This window comes from Monodelphis domestica, chromosome 1 (assembly GCF_027887165.1).
Source record: "Monodelphis domestica isolate mMonDom1 chromosome 1, mMonDom1.pri, whole genome shotgun sequence".
Classification (NCBI taxonomy): domain Eukaryota; kingdom Metazoa; phylum Chordata; class Mammalia; order Didelphimorphia; family Didelphidae; genus Monodelphis; species Monodelphis domestica.
In genome coordinates, this window is record NC_077227.1 from 132,629,352 (window position 1) to 132,649,801 (window position 20,450).

The 20,450-nt window shown below is 39.7% G+C and overlaps 1 protein-coding gene across 1 annotated transcript; it reads right to left on the reverse strand.

The window, feature by feature from the left end:
* Positions 1-5,044: 5,044 nt before the first annotated feature.
* LOC107650755 (endogenous retrovirus group K member 6 Env polyprotein-like) lies at positions 5,045-6,796 on the reverse strand. The gene has a single exon (XM_016428586.2). It carries the CDS (start codon positions 6,794-6,796, stop codon positions 5,045-5,047), a length of 1,752 nt encoding a protein of 583 aa, XP_016284072.2.
* Positions 6,797-20,450: the final 13,654 nt, after the last annotated feature.

The following is a 20,450-nucleotide window of genomic DNA, read 5'->3' on the forward strand; positions in this document are numbered from 1 at the left end:
TAATATTATCCTTATGCTAGCCAGGTGGAGCTAGCTCCAGCATGCCCCTAGTACAGACACAACTACAGGTCTGTGCTAAAACAAACAAACAAACATATTTTTTTATGATATTCATTCTTAATATTCAGAGATAGATAAGCTAGATGGAATGGAGCATGATATAAGCAGATAAGGCAAAAAAAGAATACAGAAAAATAATTAAGATATTAATCATACATCTATGAGCTGATTTGCTTTGTAAGGCTCTTAGTCTGAAAAATAAAGCAATTTATATCTGGGGACCATGATCTCATTTAATCCTCATAATTACCTTCTGAGGTAGGTGGTAGGTTGGTATGAGGTAGGATAGTTTCTTCCATTAGTCCAGTACACTCTCATTACTTGTAGTATAGACTATACATATATTGAACATGCATTTAATTTTCTTTTTCAATAGAGCTTGAATACTGTTTTCATTTTGGACTAATTGGTTCTTTTCAGCCCTGTTTTTTACATTTTTTTTTTTACCTTTTGTTAGAATTCATATGTTAAACTCCTTGATGCATTTACAAACAATAACAAAAACCAAACAAGGAGTGGCTCCTCTTCCTAGAATGATGTCAAGCTCTTCCCTAAAACTTGAATTAGTGAATTTAACCACTTCATTAGTTTTTTGTTTTGTTTTGTTAAAGAAGACAGTGGAAAGAACTACTGTTATTCCCCTCCTAACATTTTGGTGAACAATTTTTTGGGTTACCATTAAAAATTATATATACATATATAACATTATATAATATATAACAATTATATAATACTTATAATTTGTTGTAAATACATAAGTTATAATCAATATGCTTGTTTAAGAGAAACAAATTCTCACAAAAATTATGTCCCAAAATTTGTCAACCTTGAAAAACATAGAATCACTGAAGCTACCATCACATTATCACTGAAGTAGTTAAAAAGAACAAGTCTTTTATCAGGACAAGGGAGACCGAGTTTTTAGGGCCACCATATCCAGTCATACGCAGAGTCAAGCTCTGGGATTCTAGGAACATGTTCTGGGGAAATATACCACAAAGAATAGGAATCTTCGCCAGGGGATTTTCCAAAGAAATGAAACCTTGGGGCCTTCTGTATATTTTGGGGAATAAAATAAAAGAAGGACAACTAATTGGCTCCCATCTAGACCAGGGAAGGAGGAGTTCATCCAGGGGCTGGACTTCCCAGGAGAGGCTAGATACAATGATGGAAATTTCTAAAACAAAAGGGTTTGTAAGATTAGACTGTATTTACTAATCCTATTTTGGTGAGATCATTGGGTACTTGAAGCTTTATTTTTCAGTCTAGGACAAGGTATGAAACCTTAAATTTTGGGGTTTCAAAAAATAAAGTTGTCAAATCTATGTCTTATTTCCCTCATCCCTTTCCACCTCTCCCCAAGAAGGTAGGTAATATGATATTGGTTATACATAGATTATCATATAACCCACATTTCCCTGTTCATCATATTGTGAAATAAGACACTTATTGCTTACACTAAAGAAAAATTTATGGAGGAAATAAAGTGAAGAATGGTATGTTTCAATCTGCATCCAGATTCTGTTCCTTCTATGGTCATAATAATAGCATTTATGTAATATTTTAGGTAATTATTTTATTGTAATTATGTAATATTTAAAGTTTGCAAATTTCTTTATATATATGATTTCATTTGACTCTCACAACAATACTATAGGGGCTATTGTTACCACACTCTATGTTAAGTGACTTGCTCAGGGGCACATAACACAAGCATCTAAGCAAAGCAGAATTCTAGTGCAGATCTTACTGACTTGTATACAAGTCTGACATTCCCTCCTCCAAAGCCTCTAGGTACAAGTGGAATGATAAAAAAGGATATTACTCTAGCTATTGATTCTAAACATTTTATTGAGTTAAGAGTGAACCTTTAATTGTGCTGCTATAGAGAACATGAAGGTTGGAGACCTTTGCTTTAATTTATTATAAAATCAGCAGTGAAGTTCCTCCTTTATCGATCACTGGGGCAGGGGGCAGGGGGCATCTCTATTTAATACATTGGTCCTGGCCTAATAACTGTAGTGGATGGTTGGACAGTTTTGCTTTTTGGTTTTCGCTCTATGAAATTGCCACTATGACCCAATCCGATCAGAGCTCTGGATTTGATCTATGCCTAAGGCATCAGAACAATGAAACTTTCTGGTAGCCTGAAAAGGCAGGAGGCAGCCCCAGTCTGCCAAAGAACAAAGACAGCCATCCAGGAGACTTTTCTTTGTCAGAGATATCTAGGCATCCATGGCAAATTGTTCCAGGGAGAACTTGAGAAGTGATTGACACGTTTAGGGTTACGAAGTAAATTACAACGATGAAGGAAAAAGCCCTTTTAGAATAATGTGAGAAGTGTGACAATGTGATCACAGCTTTATCCTAACATTTTTCTAGTGTAGCACGGGGACCTATTGATTTCCCTTGGGTTCCTTTGCTTGGGTTCCTTTGGGTCCACCATATGCTATCTGTAAGGTCAAGGTCTCCTTATACTGTACAGATGTCAATGAGGAAAGATGAAAAAAATTATTGTTCATTTTGATCTCTTATCATCCTTTAAACTTGATCCTGTATTTTGCCCCACACCCAAATTCCTTCTTCCCAATTTGCCCTAAATCTTTACCTTTAGAGTCAAGCCTTTCTGGAGAGAGTTTGGAGGTTTCAAACCCAGATGGCATCAAAATGCCTCTAGGGGATAGACCATCCCTAGCTATGATGCCTTGTGCTTTGACATTATTATATTATGTAATTATATATGTAAGGATGCAACATGACCTCTAAATCAACTGAAAAGATTTGGAATTCCCCATACTTCTCTTCTATTCTCTTTTATAGGTGAGATAGAAGCTGGAAGAAAGAGATTACAACTAAATGTTGCATCAACATATCAGTAGTGGGAAACCTTGTCCTTTTTTAAAACTAAAACAAAACTAGAAGAAAGTTTATTATATAGTTCAGGGGTCCCCAAACTATGCCTGTGGGCCACATGCGCCCCTCTGAGGCCATTTATTTGTCCCTCATTGCACTTCTGAAAGGGGCACTTCTTTCATTGGTGGTCAGTGAGAGGAGCACTGTTGATTTGATGATGTTTCTTTCTGGAAAAGGCATTTAGTCTCTGGATAATAATGTTTCAGGAATATTATCAAAGTCCCTAACACTGATGGGGGTTGCAACCTCCCGGCCTGCAAGAGGCTGCGAAGGGGGGAAAATTTGAGAGGATAGAGATAGAGAAGAGATTTTTACCCGCGAAGGGCGTGAACGAGCCGACTTTAGAGATGTGAGTAACCGAGTCAGTAGACGAATATTATTTGTATGAGCCACAGCTAAGCTCCGACCACTGGGTGTGAATATTCAGGCTGAAACCACCCAATGATCCTCTTTTAACACCGTACCGGTCAGAGGATAAAGCTAGTGCAGATGGAAAGGAGACTAAGCACTACAAGAGGTAGATAATGCTAGATAGCATTATGAGAAAGAGAGGAAGTAAGGCAGGCCTGGACTAATGACCAGGCCTTAGTAAGGCAGGCCTGGTCTAAGGACCAGGCCTTAGTAAGAAAGATAGAGAAGAGGGACAGGGGAGAAGTTGCTACTTGCCAGACCCGGGAATCCTGAACCAGTGGGCGGAGCTTAGAGGAGCTGGTTTATTTATAGTCATGCCAGCTCAATACATATTGAACAGTTATATGATACCTCAATACATATGGATGAGTTATCTGGGGTACCCCTATTGGATAATACAACCTATGACAAGGTGAAGGTGGGGTTTTACTCCTCAGGTGAGTGGGACACAGGAAAGCAAGGTTTCGCGCCTAAACTTCAGCCATGCTGGCAATAAAGTTCATTGCCATGCACATAATGGCCATGTGCTCACTCACATTCCTTGCTTCCCCACAACGTCTAGGGGCTGGGCTGCTACATCTCCCCCTTTTTGTTTGACACACAAATGAATAGAGTAATATCAAAATGTAACTCAACACACGCTAAATATAAACACACTGGTGCACAATCATAACAATTCACAGTGAGAAAATCAAACCCGATTATAAAACTCAAATATAAAAATCAAGTGTGAACCTTTTTTCTATCTATGTGCTTAACAAAATAATTATATAAAATATAGAATGTCAAAGAGAAAAATAATTTCCATAACACTGATCCTGGTTTCATGAGGTAGAAGTTCTCCGTCTGACAAGATAGGTGCTTCAGTTAACTACGTCACTCTTCACCAGTCAGAACCATGAGAAGCTGTCAGATCTCATCATGATTAGCACAACTGACCTCCTCTGGACCTGAAGGATAAATGCTTTCCTTCTCTTGAACTGATTCTGCATCTTTGGGATCTATTCGCTCTCACTGCCAGATGCCTGCCACCTAAGAAACTGGTTGGAAGGACGATGCCAGGACCTCCAGTGACTGAGGGCGTCAGTGCACTATGTCTCTGCATTCCCCAACCTCAAGCATCCATTTCACATGGAAAATGCATCACCGTGGCTTAGGCTGTCTGGTATTCATCATGATTCCCGTTGCATGCAATCAGACATCACTCTCCAGAATGGTCAACTGAAAATTAACAATTTCTGTCATGTTCTCATGCTTACTGACCGTAAGGTGACTGTAATTCTAGAAATCTTGGCACCTTCATAATTCTGGATCAGAGCATTAACAGTACCTTCTTTATGCTTAAAGTTCTGGCCTTAATAGTGCAAAAGAAAAAATCAAGGTTGATCAATCAAGAGTGACTTTAAAAAGTGTCCTCTAAAATATAAATACTGATCTTAGAGCAAAATACTGATCTCTGTAAGATTTCTTAGAAATACTGATCTCTATGAGATTCCTCTCCCTTTTCTTTTTGAATGTGTGGCGGGAGAGATTCCTTTAAAGAAAAAACATCCTCTCTGAACAATTCAGGAGGGACAGACGTGTGACATAGCAAACATGCCTTCACCTTCTCAGTATATATCAAAGATTGGAATGTAAAGTATCATGATACTCTGGTCTTTCATAAAACGGTTGTGTTCAATTCAACATTTTCAGGCACCAATTGCCTAGTGTGATAAGACCGTGCCAATTCTGGCAGTATGCCTCGAATGTAGGCTCTGTTTTTACAGCTTCTGCTGCAAAGTATAATCAAACCAATAGCCAATAATATGAATAAAATGATAGTACCAATGCTGGTTAAATTAGCTCTACCAAACCAATTTTGGGGATCTAGGGAAGATAAAGTTGCTTCCCAATTTGCAGCTATATTTGCAGCTTCATTCTCATATACAATTTGGTCTAATTTGTTGATCTGCTGTTGCAACTTAATAATGTCCAAGGTGCTGTTATGACTTCCCCAAGCACCCTTGATGTGCTGAACGACCAGTTGCCATTCATATGACACATTATCATATGGCAACGGAGTAATACAATAACCCGTTTGATTGTAATGACAGGGATAAGTAATCCTTGTGTGTAAAGCTTCAACCTCTTTACCTAACCAAAACACAGCATCTTTTAAACTGTCCAGCTCATCTCTGTAAGCTAAGTCAATACTCTGCTGAGTGTGCCATAATTTGGAAGAGTTAGACACCACTTCCTGTATGAACTCATGGTTCTGGATAGAGGAAGTTAATGCCAATGTTGCCGTGGTTAGTGATGTGATCATGGCAATTACTGAGACTACGGCTCCTACAAGTGCAAAGACCATTCTCTTGGACCTATGTATAACCATGTTAAATGCCTTTTGAACAATGTGCACAGTAGGCGTAGATGCCCACGTCTCTGTCAAGTTGACAGGTACCCACATTAAAGGTGGATGATACATGATAGCAACATATGAATCTTGGTTTTTAGGACTAAGGCATTGATGTAGTCGACATTTCGTGCAGTTGATCTCATATAGACCGTGGTCATTTTTAAAAATTCGAAGGTTGTTACCTACTAGCATTACATAAGGAGCAAAAACACATGCTGTGACATTGATGTGACTGTCATACTCAAGATCAAGTCCTGAGTTCTTCACCTTGACCTTAAACTTGTATATCGGCTGCGTGGCAGCCACTATCTTCCACTGTGTGTTCTGTATAGGACCTGCTTCAATAGCAAGTCTAGAACCAGCCATGTCTACTTCTAGTAAGTCCTCAATTTTCTGAAAATTCTGACATGGCATGTGCCATTTCTCATAGTCAGTGTATTTGTCTAACCGTGTCAGTTGTTCAGAGCGACCACAACGTAACCTGGGTGCCCAATTGTAGATGTTAAAGTCTGTGGTTGCCGGCATCTTTACCTTTCTGGGAACTCGGACAGAACAATCTGTCCATGGCAACTCCTTTTGTACCGTACCTATCTGATTTGGACATAGGTACTTGTTAGCAGGGTGTTTAGGTTGGAACGTCTTACGTGCTAACTCATCTCCCATTCCTATCACACCCATGCCAACCCCTACATAACTGTTGTCAGTGGCGTTTTTGACAATCCACGCTTGCTGTCTGCGTGGTACACAGAAAGAATTACCAATAAACGAATTTCTAAAAGACATACAAAATGGAGGATACACAGTAGATCCTGAATAATTGTACAGAGCCCCTTCAGACTCTAGAGGAACACGTTTGGCTAGAATAGGGTGTGGTAGCCAGTCCGTGTTGTTAACATATACCAGAGGGGGCTTGTCCATCCAAGTTAACATTCTCAAAATAGGAGGTTTGGGCACGATGGACCAGTAGACTTCAGCATGACAGATGTTCAGCAAAGTCAAAATAGTGAATGCCATCAGAGTAAATGTAATGTCAGTGTTCAGAGTGCGTGCATTCACCAGTGTTGCCTTCGATCCCGGTGCCCTGCGCTTGACCATCAGGTAGCTGACTGGAGACAGCAGCGATGCTCGTCTGCTTCTCGTCCTGGTCTCGGGCAGCCGGTGCGGTGCTAGACTGGTGAGCCTGTTCCTCTGCTCCCCTTGCATCTGGAAGCGGTCCCTTCCACGGTTTGAGGTGCTTACTGGGAGTCCAGATCTCTCCATTATCTGTGGAAACACAAGCATAGCCTCGACCCATTGTTATTAGCCTGTTCGGACCTCTGTAATCCTTGTCTCCTGGCAATCTCCAAAAAACCCAGGGCTGCTGCACCGTGTCCATTGTATCATGACACTCAAAATGCGTCTGCATAGGTGTAGCATTCAGCCCTTCTGGGATGGAGAAATGATTGAGAGTTAAAAGTACTATCCTTAACAGTTTGTTAGGGATAATAGGTTTGGGTTTAGAGATATCACCTTCATAAATTGTCAGGTACTCTCCTTTTTGTTTTTGTATCTGGTTCTTGAGAGTCCTGTTAGCTCTCTCCACTATTGCTTGACCAGTGGAGTTACCTGGAATTCCAGTTTTGTGGTTTATATTCCACAGTTTGCAAAATTCTGCAAACCTTTTGCTGGTATATGCAGTACCATTGTCAGTTTTTATCTGACTTGGAATCCCCAAATGCGCAAATGCTTCCAGCAAGTGTGCAATGACATGAGAAACTTTTTCTCCCGTTTGTGCCGTGGCCCATATGACCCTTGAGTATGTGTCAATTATCACATGCACATACTTCCACCTTCCAAAAGGAGCATATTGAGTCACGTCCATCTGCCAAAGCTGGTTAGCTTTGAGTCCTCGTGGATTAGCTCCTGGGGGAAGAGGTGTAGAGGAGAACTGGGCACACGAGCTGCATTGCTGGATTATCTCCTGTGCCTGTCTTTTAGTAATGTCAAATTGGCATTTGAGAGATTTTGCATTTTGGTGCAATAAAGAATGTGATCTAACTGCATCTTGAAAAGCAGATGCCACTAAGGTATCCACCTTAGCGTTTCCCTCCGAGAGAGAACCAGGGAGGTTAGTATGTGAACGAATATGTGTTATAAAAAATTTGTTCTGCCTCTGCCATATCACCATCTGGGTGGTACGGAACAAGAGATATAACTCCTCATCAGGTACAGGTTTAATCTTTGCTGTTTCCAGCGAATTAACCAAATTAACCACATATAATGAATCACAGATTATATTACAAGCTTGTACTACATCCCTTAGCACACTGCGAACTGCAGCTAGTTCAGCTTTTTGTGGAGAGCCATAAGTAGTGTCTAATAACATTGTACTATCCTGGACTACAGCTCCTGCTCTCCCATGTTTTGATGCATCTGTAAAAACGTTCACAGCATCTACAAGGGGATGCATGGATGTCATTCTTGGAAAAATAATAGGAGTCAATTTTACAAACTGCAGTATCTTATTAGCAGGAATGTGATTATCTATCTGTCCTGTATAATCTGCAAAAGCAATTTGCCATGGCAAAGACTGTGCAAATAAATTCTGAACTTGCTCTCTAGTTATAGGCACATGAATTGTACTAGGATCTATGCCAGTTAACTGTCTTGCCCTCTTTCTGATCTGAGTTATCAGTAAAATGATAAGTTCTAGATAGCTAGTGAGGGATTTAGTTTGTTGATTGGCTAAGTGAATCCATTCTATGATGTGTTGATCCTGATGTAAAGCACCTGTGGGAGTATACCTGGTCTGTAGAACAGACGCTATTAAAGGTAATGATGGATCAATTCTATACACTCTGGCTTTTGATACCGCTTCTTCCACTACCTTTAACTCCTCCTCCGCTTTGGGAGACAGTGTTCTAGGGGATGTTAAAGCAGCATCTCCCTTTAAGGTGGCATACAGGTGTTCTAACTGTCCTGTAGAGATTTTTAGAAAAGGTCTGAGCCAATTAATATCACCTAATAACTTCTGGAAATCATTCAACGTATTCAGGGAATCTCTACGAATCTCAATTTTCTGTGGTCAGATCTCTTGATCATACACTAGCATTCCTAGGTACTTGTAAGGGGGCGTGGTTTGAATCTTTTCCTTAGAGATCACCAGATTCGCCGCCGTTAAAGCTTTGGTGGCGTCTGCGAGCAATATCTCCACTTCGCCACTAGATGGCGCTGCTAACAGAATATCATCTACATACTGAAGTATATGGTAATTCGCGTGTTCAAGTCTAACCTTTTCTAATGCATGTGCTACATATTTCTGACATAAACAGCTGCTTACACGAAGCCCTTGTGGAAGGCACAGCCATTCGAATCTTTTGAAAGGAGTACCATAATTTATTGAGGGTACAGAAAATGCAAATCTGTGACAATCTTGTGGGGACAGGCGGATATTGAAAAAACAATCCTTCAAATCTATAACTATCAGCTTCCAGTTTATGGGAATCGGACCCGGGGAAGGTAATCCCGGTTGCCTTGTCCCCATGTCCATTAGCTGTTCATTGATCTTCCTAAGATCATGGACTAGCCTCCACTTCCCTGCCTTCTTTGGCACCAGAAAAATCGGGGTGTTCCAGGGACTGTTTGATTCTCGTATGTGACCTAATCTCAATTGTTCCTGTATTATGGCCTCTAAATGTACTAATTTCTCCTTAGATATAGGCCATTGGTTAATCCAAATGGGTTTGGAACTTAACCATGTGATAGGGTCAGCAAATAGTGGGGCGACGCTAGCCGCACCCACAAATTCCGTGTGCAGTCTGTCCGATGTAGTCAATGTTATGTTCATTGCGGACATCACCTCTCTGCCCCACAGAGATTGGGCAATATCTAGTACATAAGGTTTAAATATACCTCTATGTCCTTCACTATCAGACCACGATAAAGAATTCGCTGATTGGAGAATGTGCTCAGGAGTGCCTATGCCTACTAACTTCTGGTGAGGTTCAATGACTTCCCATGACTCTGGCCAATCCGTAGCAGAGATCACCGAGATGTCTGCTCCAGAGTCCAGGATGCCTGATATAACCCTGTCTTCTACAAACAAAGACATTATCATCCTATCCTGAGTCACTTTTTGAGACCAAAACAATCCATGGGCTGTGGAGTCAAGGCTGCTTTTTTGAAGCTTGCTCTTTAGAGGGAAATCAGCTTCAGGGAATATGGTCAGATAGGCTAGATTATTGTCCTTTGAAATGCAAAATGCTGGCTTTGCAGCAGCCAGGATGTGGAGCCCATTGGTCTCCTTATCCTGAAACAATGTGGGAAAGATTTCTAAACCCTTTGCAATGAGGTCAGGGTCGCCTAGTATTAACCCTTTAGCACCTTGAGGTACTGGGAAACGAAAGCTAGCTGGAATCCAAGTAGGTTCTGAGTTCTCTTTCAATACTATGCTTTCGGTTGCTATAATAGGGAAACGAAAAGAATACCTCATGGTCCTGCCCTGATTTGCTCCTGGGCTCAAGGCTGGCCCGAAGTCTAGTTTAACTGGGTGTTAGATCCTGTGTTGGGAAGACTTCGCTTATTGCTAGCTCTGCACGTGGAAGCCCAGTGCCTGCCCTTTCTGCATTTGGGGCAGATACCTGGAGTCTTTCCTGGTCTTCTATTTGGACATGCTCTACGATAGTGACCTTTCCTGCCGCATGCATGGCAATGCCCTGTGAGCATTCCCTGCTGCTCACTCACTGTTAAAACAGTTCGTGTCTCACCCATGCCTATGTCTTGGCAGGCTCTTAAAAAATCTGTCAGGGTCCCTGTAGCTTTAATGGGAGCTAAAGCTGTCCTGGCCTGTTCATTAGCATTTAAAAAAGCAAGGTCCCGAATGAGAACCTTGGCTGCATCTTCGTGAGGGATATGTCTGCGGACTTCTGTACTGAGCCTATCCACCAAGTCAGCAAAAGATTCGTTCTGCTTTTGGATAATCTCTGTATACAAGCGCTCTGAATCCTTCCCGGGTAGGGCTCTCCATGCCCTAGTGGCCGCGCTGGCTATCTGGTTAAAAATCTGCTCTGTCGCTGTAATTTGCCTAGCAACAGGTTCAAATTCTCCTTGCCCTACCAATTGTTCAAAGGGCACGTTGATTCCTGCCTGCCTGTTCTCGGAGGCCTGCAGGGAACATAGATCATGGAATTTCAGTTTCCAGGTCAAATAGTCACCTCCGCTGAGGGCGGACTCGGCTGCCAGGTACCAGTCAGCCGGTGTGAGTGTCTGTTGAGCCAGGTTACTGAGGAGCGCTAGTGTGAATGGCGCGATTGCCCCGTTTTTCACTACGCTGCTTCTGAGCATTTTCAAGACCTTACAGTCTATGGGCTTATGCTGGGCAATGCGTCTGTTGGCATCCTCAGGGTCCTCTATATACCTGACTGGGAAAGCAGAAATGCCCTCCTTGCCTTTTTGAGCAGGCGAGATCGGCTCATTCCTGGGTGAATAAGGCTTAGAAACTTCAGGTGAGCAAGGTGGGGGTGGGGAGGCCACGAGGGAGACTCGTGAAGCCAACCCGTAGTCTGGTGGAGGAGTGGGAGGGGGAGGGGTCAGAGTGTCTAAGGAAGGATACAGCTTTGGAGTTGCAAATGACTCTTTTGTTTTACTCCTCTTCCAGCTATAGCCTGGGGCCTCTGGCGGATCCCTAGACCACTCTGAACACTCTCCTTCCCTTCCCCCATCAGTCTCCTCAGGAGCAGTGCCTTTGAAATCCTGCTTTTTTAATTCCTGAGTCTGTGGAAATTCCTTCTCCCCTGCAGTATAGGTACTAGTAGCTAAATCCTCTAGAATGGTTCTGATAATTGACCAGGTGTTAAATACCGTCTTCCTGACTCTGTTACCTTCCTTTTGATAGTCCTTTAAAGACTGTCCGATTAGGTCCCATTGCGCAACTTCTAGCGTCCCCTTGGCTGGGAAGGCTGGGAAAGCCTTTTGAATCACCTGTAGCAAGGCTTTGATCTGCGCTTTGGAGACCTTCCTACCTCCCTGTTCCACTAACGACATGAGGAGTCGTATATAGCCCGCGTGGGAGGAGATAGTCAAACCCATCTCTGAGACCAACTCACCTTCCTTTTTCCAGACCTGAAGGGAATCGTCTTTTGGCTTCGTTCACGCGAGCCTGAAGAATTCCTTCACGTGTTGGGGCGCGCCCTCCCAAACCGCTGTGAGAAATAAAGGTAGAATGCCACGAGAGTGCTAGGAGTGGGCCTTAAGCACGTCTGGGCGCCAGAATGCAACCTCCCGGCCTGCAAGAGGCTGCAAAAGGGGGAAGAATTTGAGAGGATAGAGATAGAGAAGAGGTTTTTACCCGCGAAGGGCGTGAACGGGCCGACTTTAGAGATGTGAGTAACCGAGTCAGTAGACGGATATTATTTGTATGAGCCACAGCTAAGCTCCGACCACTGGGTGTGAATATTCAGGCTGAAACCACCCAATGATCCTCTTTTAACACCATACCGGTCAGAGGATAAAGCTAGTGCAGATGGAAAGGAGACTAAGCACTACAAGAGGTAGATAATGCTAGATAGCATTATGAGAAAGAGAGGAAGTAAGGCAGGCCTGGACTAATGACCAGGCCTTAGTAAGGCAGGCCTGGTCTAAGGACCAGGCCTTAGTAAGAAAGATAGAGAAGAGGGACAGGGGAGAAGTTGCTACTTGCCAGACCCGGGAATCCTGAACCAGTGGGCGGAGCTTAGAGGAGCTGGTTTATTTATAGTCATGCCAGCTCAATACATATTGAACAGTTATATGATACCTCAATACATATGGATGAGTTATCTGGGGTACCCCTATTGGATAATACAACCTATGACAAGGTGAAGGTGGGGTTTTACTCCTCAGGTGAGTGGGACACAGGAAAGCAAGGTTTCGCGCCTAAACTTCAGCCATGCTGGCAATAAAGTTCATTGCCATGCACATAATGGCCATGTGCTCACTCACATTCCTTGCTTCCCCACAACGTCTAGGGGCTGGGCTGCTACAGGGGTGGCACTTAACTCTCTACCAGCCCATAGTTCTTTTCCTTTAAAGGTAGCCTCTCCCCTAAGGGAATATGTCTGAAGGGCTACATAGGTGTCTGAGGAAGGAAGAACTCAACTGAAGAAGAGTCAAGTTTTTGGTGATACCAAATGCTTTTCCTCACTGGAAGAGCCCCACACTGGTATAAAAGCCTGGAATACTGTCTATTTATGGGCTTAGATATGAGCAACTCTTAATTTTTTGTTAAGTTAAATGAAAACTTCTCTAGAGTCATAAATATAAATTCTGGTGTCTAGAGCAAGAAAGAAGGGGAGGAAATTTAAGAAATACATGAGTTTAACCATGAAAGGAGAACAAGGAAGAGTAAAGCTAATGGCATCATTCATCTGGATTTGGGGCAGACTTCAGGAGTGCTCTAGTATTCACTTAAAAAGAAAAAAAAATATATATATATAGATAGAGATCCTTTGTTCTTACAACACCATTGCCAAATACATACTTTATACTTCCACTATTGAAAGAATTATTCATTATAACAGAATAAAAAAGAGGGGGAAAAGCAATTCAGGAAAACTTACACTTTGACCTGAGGCACACTATGTATGATTTTCCTCATCCATAGTTTCCACCTCTGCAAAAAAGGGAAAGAAGTATATTTTCTTTTCTCTTCCTCTGGTCAAGGTTGGTGATTATAATTACACTGTTCAGTTTCAGTCCCTCCCCCTTTCCCCATTTATACTATGGTCATCATTATATATTATATTTATGGATTCCCTCCTTGTGAGTACTTCATTTTACATCAGTTTATGAGTTTTCCACTCTTCCACTCTTCATATTTGTTTCTTGTAACAAAATAATACTCTCTTACATTCATAATTGGCAATTTGCTTAACCAATTTTCAATTGTTTTGCTAGTCTTTGCTACTACTGGTATAAATATTTTGGTATGTATGGGATTCCTTATTTTTTTCTATCTTTGACCTCCTTGGGGAATTTGCTAGTGAGATTTTGTAGTTAAGGGAATGGGCATTTTAGTTATGTTATAAGAGATTTAGCAAGAGCAATGACAGGGCAGAAGAGAGAATTCCGGAACTCTGAAGAGGACACAGGCAGTTTCTTCTCAGGAGGAGACAGGGCAGTTGCTGGAATTACTCTCTGGAGTAGGACTGTGTGATCTTCCTGTTCAAGCAAGTTCATCTTCTTGGAAGTGGTAGAGATTGGTTAACACTCCACAAGTGGACTGTATGAGTTAAACCGTGACTCCCCTTCCTGTTCTTGTGTGGTCCTGCTGCTGCTGTGATCTCTACTAGGACTCCTACCAGACTCAAGAGGACACAGCTGGTGAGACCATCCTTGGACTTTTGTTCCTGTTACCAAATTTTAATATATTAACTAAGGGGATTAATTTGAATAGTTATAGGAAGTAGACTTATACGTAGTGAAATCCATAGTTAGTGGGGCTTAGTACTTTGACCTTGGGTCAAGATCAGATCATCCCTATTCCCATCCCTTCTTCCCTTACCTTAAAACAAACTGTTATTTTGTTATAATTAAAGGTTTTACCCATTATTTTAATATACACATTTCAGTTGCTTTCTTGGTATAATTCCAAATTGCTTTATAGAATGACTAGATTAATTCATAGTTCTACCAGCAGTAAATTATCACACTTATCTCTCCACAGATTCTCCAAAACGGATCATTTATATCTTTTATCATTTTTGCCAATGTGCTAGACATAAAGGGTAACCTTCAGACTTTTGAGGTACATTTCCACTAATATTCAAGCTTTGCAGTAATCTTTATTATGGTTGATGATAATTTTAAATTCTTTTTAGAAGTTTTTTCCCTATACCTTTTGATCACTTATCTAATGAAGAATTTCATAATTCTGAGTGTCACATTCATTGTGTCACATGTTGCTTTTCTGTTTTAATGAATGCCAAGCTCTGGAAGGGAAAGCCAATCTCACAGAAGTTATGATTTGTGTACTTACCAGGAAGCCAGTGATTCATAAGTACTTTCAAATTACCACTCATTCTATCCCAAAGAAAGGGCAAAGAAGCAGCAGTTATCTCCCTTGGTTCTAGGTTGTGGTTAGAACTGTGCCATGCATATTGAATAATGGACCCTGTAATCATAGCTTTGCTATTGTTGTAGTGCTCAGGCCCAAGCAAGGGAATAAAACCAAATCTGTTTAAATAGGGGAGGGAGGAGAATGTGCCAGAATGATAATGGGAGGAGAAGGGTTGAAAGAATGGCTCCTTTAATTTGTTTTCTGAAATCCTCAGCCTCTTCAGTTTCCCCTTCCTTTACTGTATACTCCTTTTATCTAACTCTGTGTTACCAAGGTAACCTTCCTTTTAAAAGTTTTATAGACAGGAAATTGAGACTGAAACTTTTTGAAATTATTTTGGAAATTTATCTCTACTGGGCTTAGTTGTTGAGAGTTGAGTGACAGGAGGAAATGGCAATTTGAAGCAGAATCACATGACTTGCTTGGGATTTACTAGTATACAAAGCAAATTGTTTTGTACTATGATTGCAGTTGTTTTCACACCTTAGATGTCTTCCTCTCCTGGGCAAATCACTTTCAACTGCCCAGTCAAGGCTTTCAATTGGGCTAAATTTGTTGGAGCAGAATCTTTAAGGAGTTTCCTAGAATGTGGATATGAATGGCTGTTGCAATTTATATGCTGAGACTTATTCTCCATAAATATTTCTTGTGAGATTTATGTTTAAATGTGAATTGTTTTTAAGTGTTGCTACACATGGGATGAGAGAAAATTATTTTAAGGGTAAGGAGAGCAGTAGAAGTTACTGTGAAGGAGAGTAAAATTATACTTACATTAGACAGCTGTATGGGCAAACAATACTATAGCTATGTTTTTTCACATCTGTGGCACATAGCTAAATTATATATGACATGGTCAACTAGGTAAGAAATGACATTCCTCTAAATTTGGTGTCTGGGGCAGAATGTTGTTTGTTCAACTATAGTTCCAGGTTGAGTCTGCCCTCTGTTGTCTGTATTGTTAGCCTGGGTGCTTGCATGGACTTTTTGGTGATGTTGTTGCTGTTATAGAAACCTAGACAGGAACTAAAATTCTTATGTTCCCAAGGGAATCCATGGCTGAGGAGCCAAAGAGTGAACCTCTCAAGACCAAACTCATTCTATATGCATCCAGATCTTTGATTAGGGTTCTCAAGATATACAAGTATAATATTGAGGGGGCATAGTTAGGCAATAATTTGACAGAAAAGATCCATGGATTTTAGTGGACTTTAAGCTGAGTTCAAGTAAGTAGAGTGACATAGAAGCTGTTTTGATCTTAGACTGTTCTAAAAGAGGTATGATATCCAGGACCAGGATGATGCTAAATGCTAGATTTCCCTGATCAAACCACATCTGAAGTAATACTTACAATTATTTATTTATTTAAGGAAAATATTGATGAGATGGAGAGCATCCTGAAAAATGAAGATGGTGATTCCACAAGAGAATTAGTTAAAGAAACTTGAGATATTTATTATGGAAAAAAGGAAACAGCCAGACATGATAGCATTCTTTAAATACTGAAAAAGCTGTCATGTAAAGGAGGAATTAGCTTTGTTTTTTTTTTCCATTCTAGATGCCATAATAAAGAGAAATACCTGGAAGTTTTACAGAGGAAAATTTAGCAATGAAGTAAAGAAAAATTTCTTAAAAGCTTAAGCTATCCGAAAAAGAAAATGTTCCACACTGGGACATAATAGGCTCCTTCTTCCTTTAAGGTCTTCAAGAAAAGATTAGATGACTACTTTGAATACATTGTCTTGGGAATTCTTATTTATGTATTGGTTGGATTAGATAGCCTCAGAGGTCCCTTCTAACACTAGAGCTTTGTGACTGCGAGAAATGCTTCTCATGTTTTATTGAATCTAATAATAAAGTACGAGAAGAATTATACAACTTTCAACCAACTTTTCCCTTGAAGACTCCATAGAAATGGTAGACTACATTTCTGGCTCCCTTTAAGGCTTAGGAGAGATTTTGGTTCCAAGGCTGATTGATGGAGCTTATAAAATGACTTGAGGGCAGAGTGTCCCTGTTTTTTGCTCCAAACAACATCTATCATGCTGTGAGGGCTCATTAAATGTTGAATACAAATAACACTACAGTGGATTCTTTCTGATATAGTGTTGATATAAATCTTGTGGACTAAAGGGATGACCTCACAGTATATCCAAATGTGCATCCGCATGTTCTTTTTGATATTTGGAGCTCTATGTTATGGTCAAACTTTTGATTTTTAATCTAGTTCAATAAGCTTTTGATAAGAGCCCACAATATACAAGGTATCATGCTAGACAAATCAGAGATAAATGGGAAAAATGCACCACACCAAGTTAAACAAGTGTGGAATTGTTTTGTGGCAGCAGAATAACACTATACATAACACAAAAAAAAGATTGATCTCTAATAAATTGTATCAACAACTTTGGTCCTACAAACCAACTAGGGAAGCATGTTTTCCTTTTCTTAGTAAGAGGTAAGGACTTTGGACAGATAATTAGCACATATCATGAGACATAGCTTTTCTCTTTTTTTTTACATGAAAGAATTTAGTGCTTATGGTAGGAGTGAAATAGAAGTGACTGGGAAAAAAGGTAATGATGCATCAAGATTTATTGCATACAATATTCTTATTTTTTTCTATCAGGAATAAAAGAAAAAATGAAAACTCTTTGAAATTTTATTAAAATTTATCCATAATCTGTTCTATAAATAAGCTAAAGTTGGGACTTAGGGGTAATGGTGCAGTTCTGATTTTTACTGGCTTTGTGACTTGAGGCGATCTACTTTATATCTCGGCACTTCAGTTTTTTTATCTGTAAGATGAAGATTTTAATGAGATTGTTTCTAAGGACTTTTCTATTTATCATTCCTTCTGGCAGGAGATAATTCAGGGAGCAGAGCAAAGACATGGAAACAAAAGGGAACCAAAAGGGTATTTGAAAATGAGAAATGTCAACATGTAGTTTCCATAATTACTCAGTAGAGGGCAGCTCTGAGGGGTATCTTATCTTTCTGGCTTGTTTTTATCTTCATTCAGAAAATTGGCATTTGGTCTTAGGAAAGCACATGGAAAAAGCTGACAATCTGGTCTTTGCCAAATCCGTTGTGCATTCCATCACTGATCAACAAGTAGCAGCTTATATTGTGAAGGGAACAGAACTGGAAAATTCTGACTGTATCCAAAACACCTGAAACAGGGTCCCACCTGCTTTGTCATTAAAACATATAACTGAGACCACAAGATACTGTTAAATAAATATAGTATAGTCTTCTAAGTTTGACCTTTGAGCTCCAAAGTTATACCTCTATGACATGGTACAAGAAAAAGAGCAATAGTTTTTTTTTTTTACCTAATGCTTCTCTAAGATGAGATCCATGGCATGTGCTTCTTTAAAAAAATTATTATTTATTAATAGCAATTATTTTTAAAAACAATTTGAGATCTGAATTCTTTATATCCCTCCTGGCCTTCCTTCACCTATTGAGAAGGCAAGCAATATGGCAATTATATATGTGAAATAATGCAAAATAGACTTTTATATTATCATGGCACATGACTCAGTAAGAAGGTTTTTATGAACACATTTCCTCAATCAGGAACTGCTAAGAAAGTTAGAATAACTGAGTTCTATTAGTACTGCTCTTTAGTATATTCTAGCCCAAGATTCAAATAGCTTTGGATTCTCTTGGTCTCTGGGGAGTTTTGAATATTAGGAATCTTATAGGAAGATTTTCTTCCCCATAACCCAGGTAGAGAATTGGGAACGTCTTAAGAGCCAATCATAAAACAACCAAAAAACTGATTCTTACATTTGAGGGATATTGAATATTTTTCCAAAATTAAGGAACTGTCTTATCAAATTCCATATGCTAATATAATCCAACTTGCAATATGTAGAGTTGGCTTTAGCCAAAGCAAAAAGTATATGTTGGAAACAAAAATAAAATTATTTAGAAAGTAAGATTAAGTAATTTTGGAGGAAAGGGAGAAAGAAGTAAGATATAGATTATATCTATGTCTTATTGATGCAACTGACCTCAGTATTCACTTTATAAGATGCCCATATGGATTCTCCATGCCAGTCAGAGCCTGAAAAAACAACATTGTCTAAACTAGTCTTTCATAGTGGTGGTATGTTTTAGAGTGATATTCTTACATACATGCATCCATAACTAGATTGACATGATAAACAGACTTGTCCCCTGAAAATACTAATTCTTTTAAACATGATCAATTAAATTGAAAACATATTTATTGATCCACTTTGTGCATGACTAAGCATTGGGGATACAAAGAAAAAAAAAAACAAGCTTACATTCTTTTGAGTGAATACAACATATGTTGTATTAATACGTAGTAAATACCAGTTGCTTGGGGAGAGGGAAAGCACCAATTTGGGGGTATCAAGGAAGGTTTCCCAGAAGGGATTATAACTAAGTTGAATATTTGATAAAGACAAAGATTACAAGTGGCAAGTATGGATGGGAAGTCTATTTTAGCTTGCGTGTATGTATGTGTATATGTATGATGAGGTCAGCTTTCATTAATGCATGGAGGTAACAGAATATCAAATTTGGGGAACAGGTATTAATCTAGTTTGGCTCCAACATTAGAGTATGTCAAGGGGAGTAATGAGAAAGAAGGGTAGACTGTTAAGGAACCTAGGTGAAGAATTACTATCTTATTTAGGAGGCAAAGGGATACCCTTGAAAATTTTGAAGAGGGATGTGACATTATCAGAAACAATTTAGGATGATTATTTTGGCATTAGAATAATTAATTCTCTATGAACTTCAGTTTCCTCAAATGTAAAATGCAGAGTAAAACTAAATGACTTCCAAAGTAGCTTCTAGTTCTGTGTCCTATGTGGTGGTAATGGTGGCTAGTATTTTCAGGGGATGGACTAAAAGCATAGACATAGATAGGTAGGAGACTTTTATAATAGCCTCAGTAAGATGAAGAACTGAATTCGATTCAGGACAATATAATGAAAAAGAAAGACAAGAGAATTGTTGTGGCTTCTTATAATTTACCAATTTTTGGAATGACATTCTATGAAATGATAGTTGATTGAAGTCTATGTATATACATAGATTTCATCTTAAATGAAACCTTGAGGTAGCCTTATTATTCCTTAAAGGGGGCTATTGTTATGGTCACTTGCACTAGGCAAAATTTTGTCTTCAAGGATCAATAATCTCCTTTTTTCTACCTTTCTCTTTATTCTCCCCAATTCTTCTTTATCCCTTCCTTTACTTTTACCTGCAGAGGACCAGTGTCTTTCTGTGCTATTTTGGTTGTATGAACATCTTATTTGTGACTTTCAGTCATTAAGATCCATGGGAGCAAGAAAAATGAGGATTCTAAGTATTTCTGCAAGCTAGCCAGAAAGGTATTTTTGGTCAGAGGAATTTTTAGTATTCCTAATATTTTCAACTTTTGCTGATTGATTTCTCCAATGCTTTAGTTTAGGACTCAAAGACACTTGATGGGAGCAGAAGAAGTCATTGGCCTCTCTTGTTTATTTTCACCACCATTTAGCAGCAAACACTGTCTAAATGAATGATTTTTTTCCCATAACATAGTGGACATGTCAGGGAAGTGAAAGACAA

What these genes read in the sequence shown, in the direction of transcription:
- LOC107650755 (XM_016428586.2), bottom strand. Translation starts at nt 6,796, where the DNA reads ATGGCATTCACTATTTTGACTTTGCTGAACATCTGTCATGCTGAAGTC.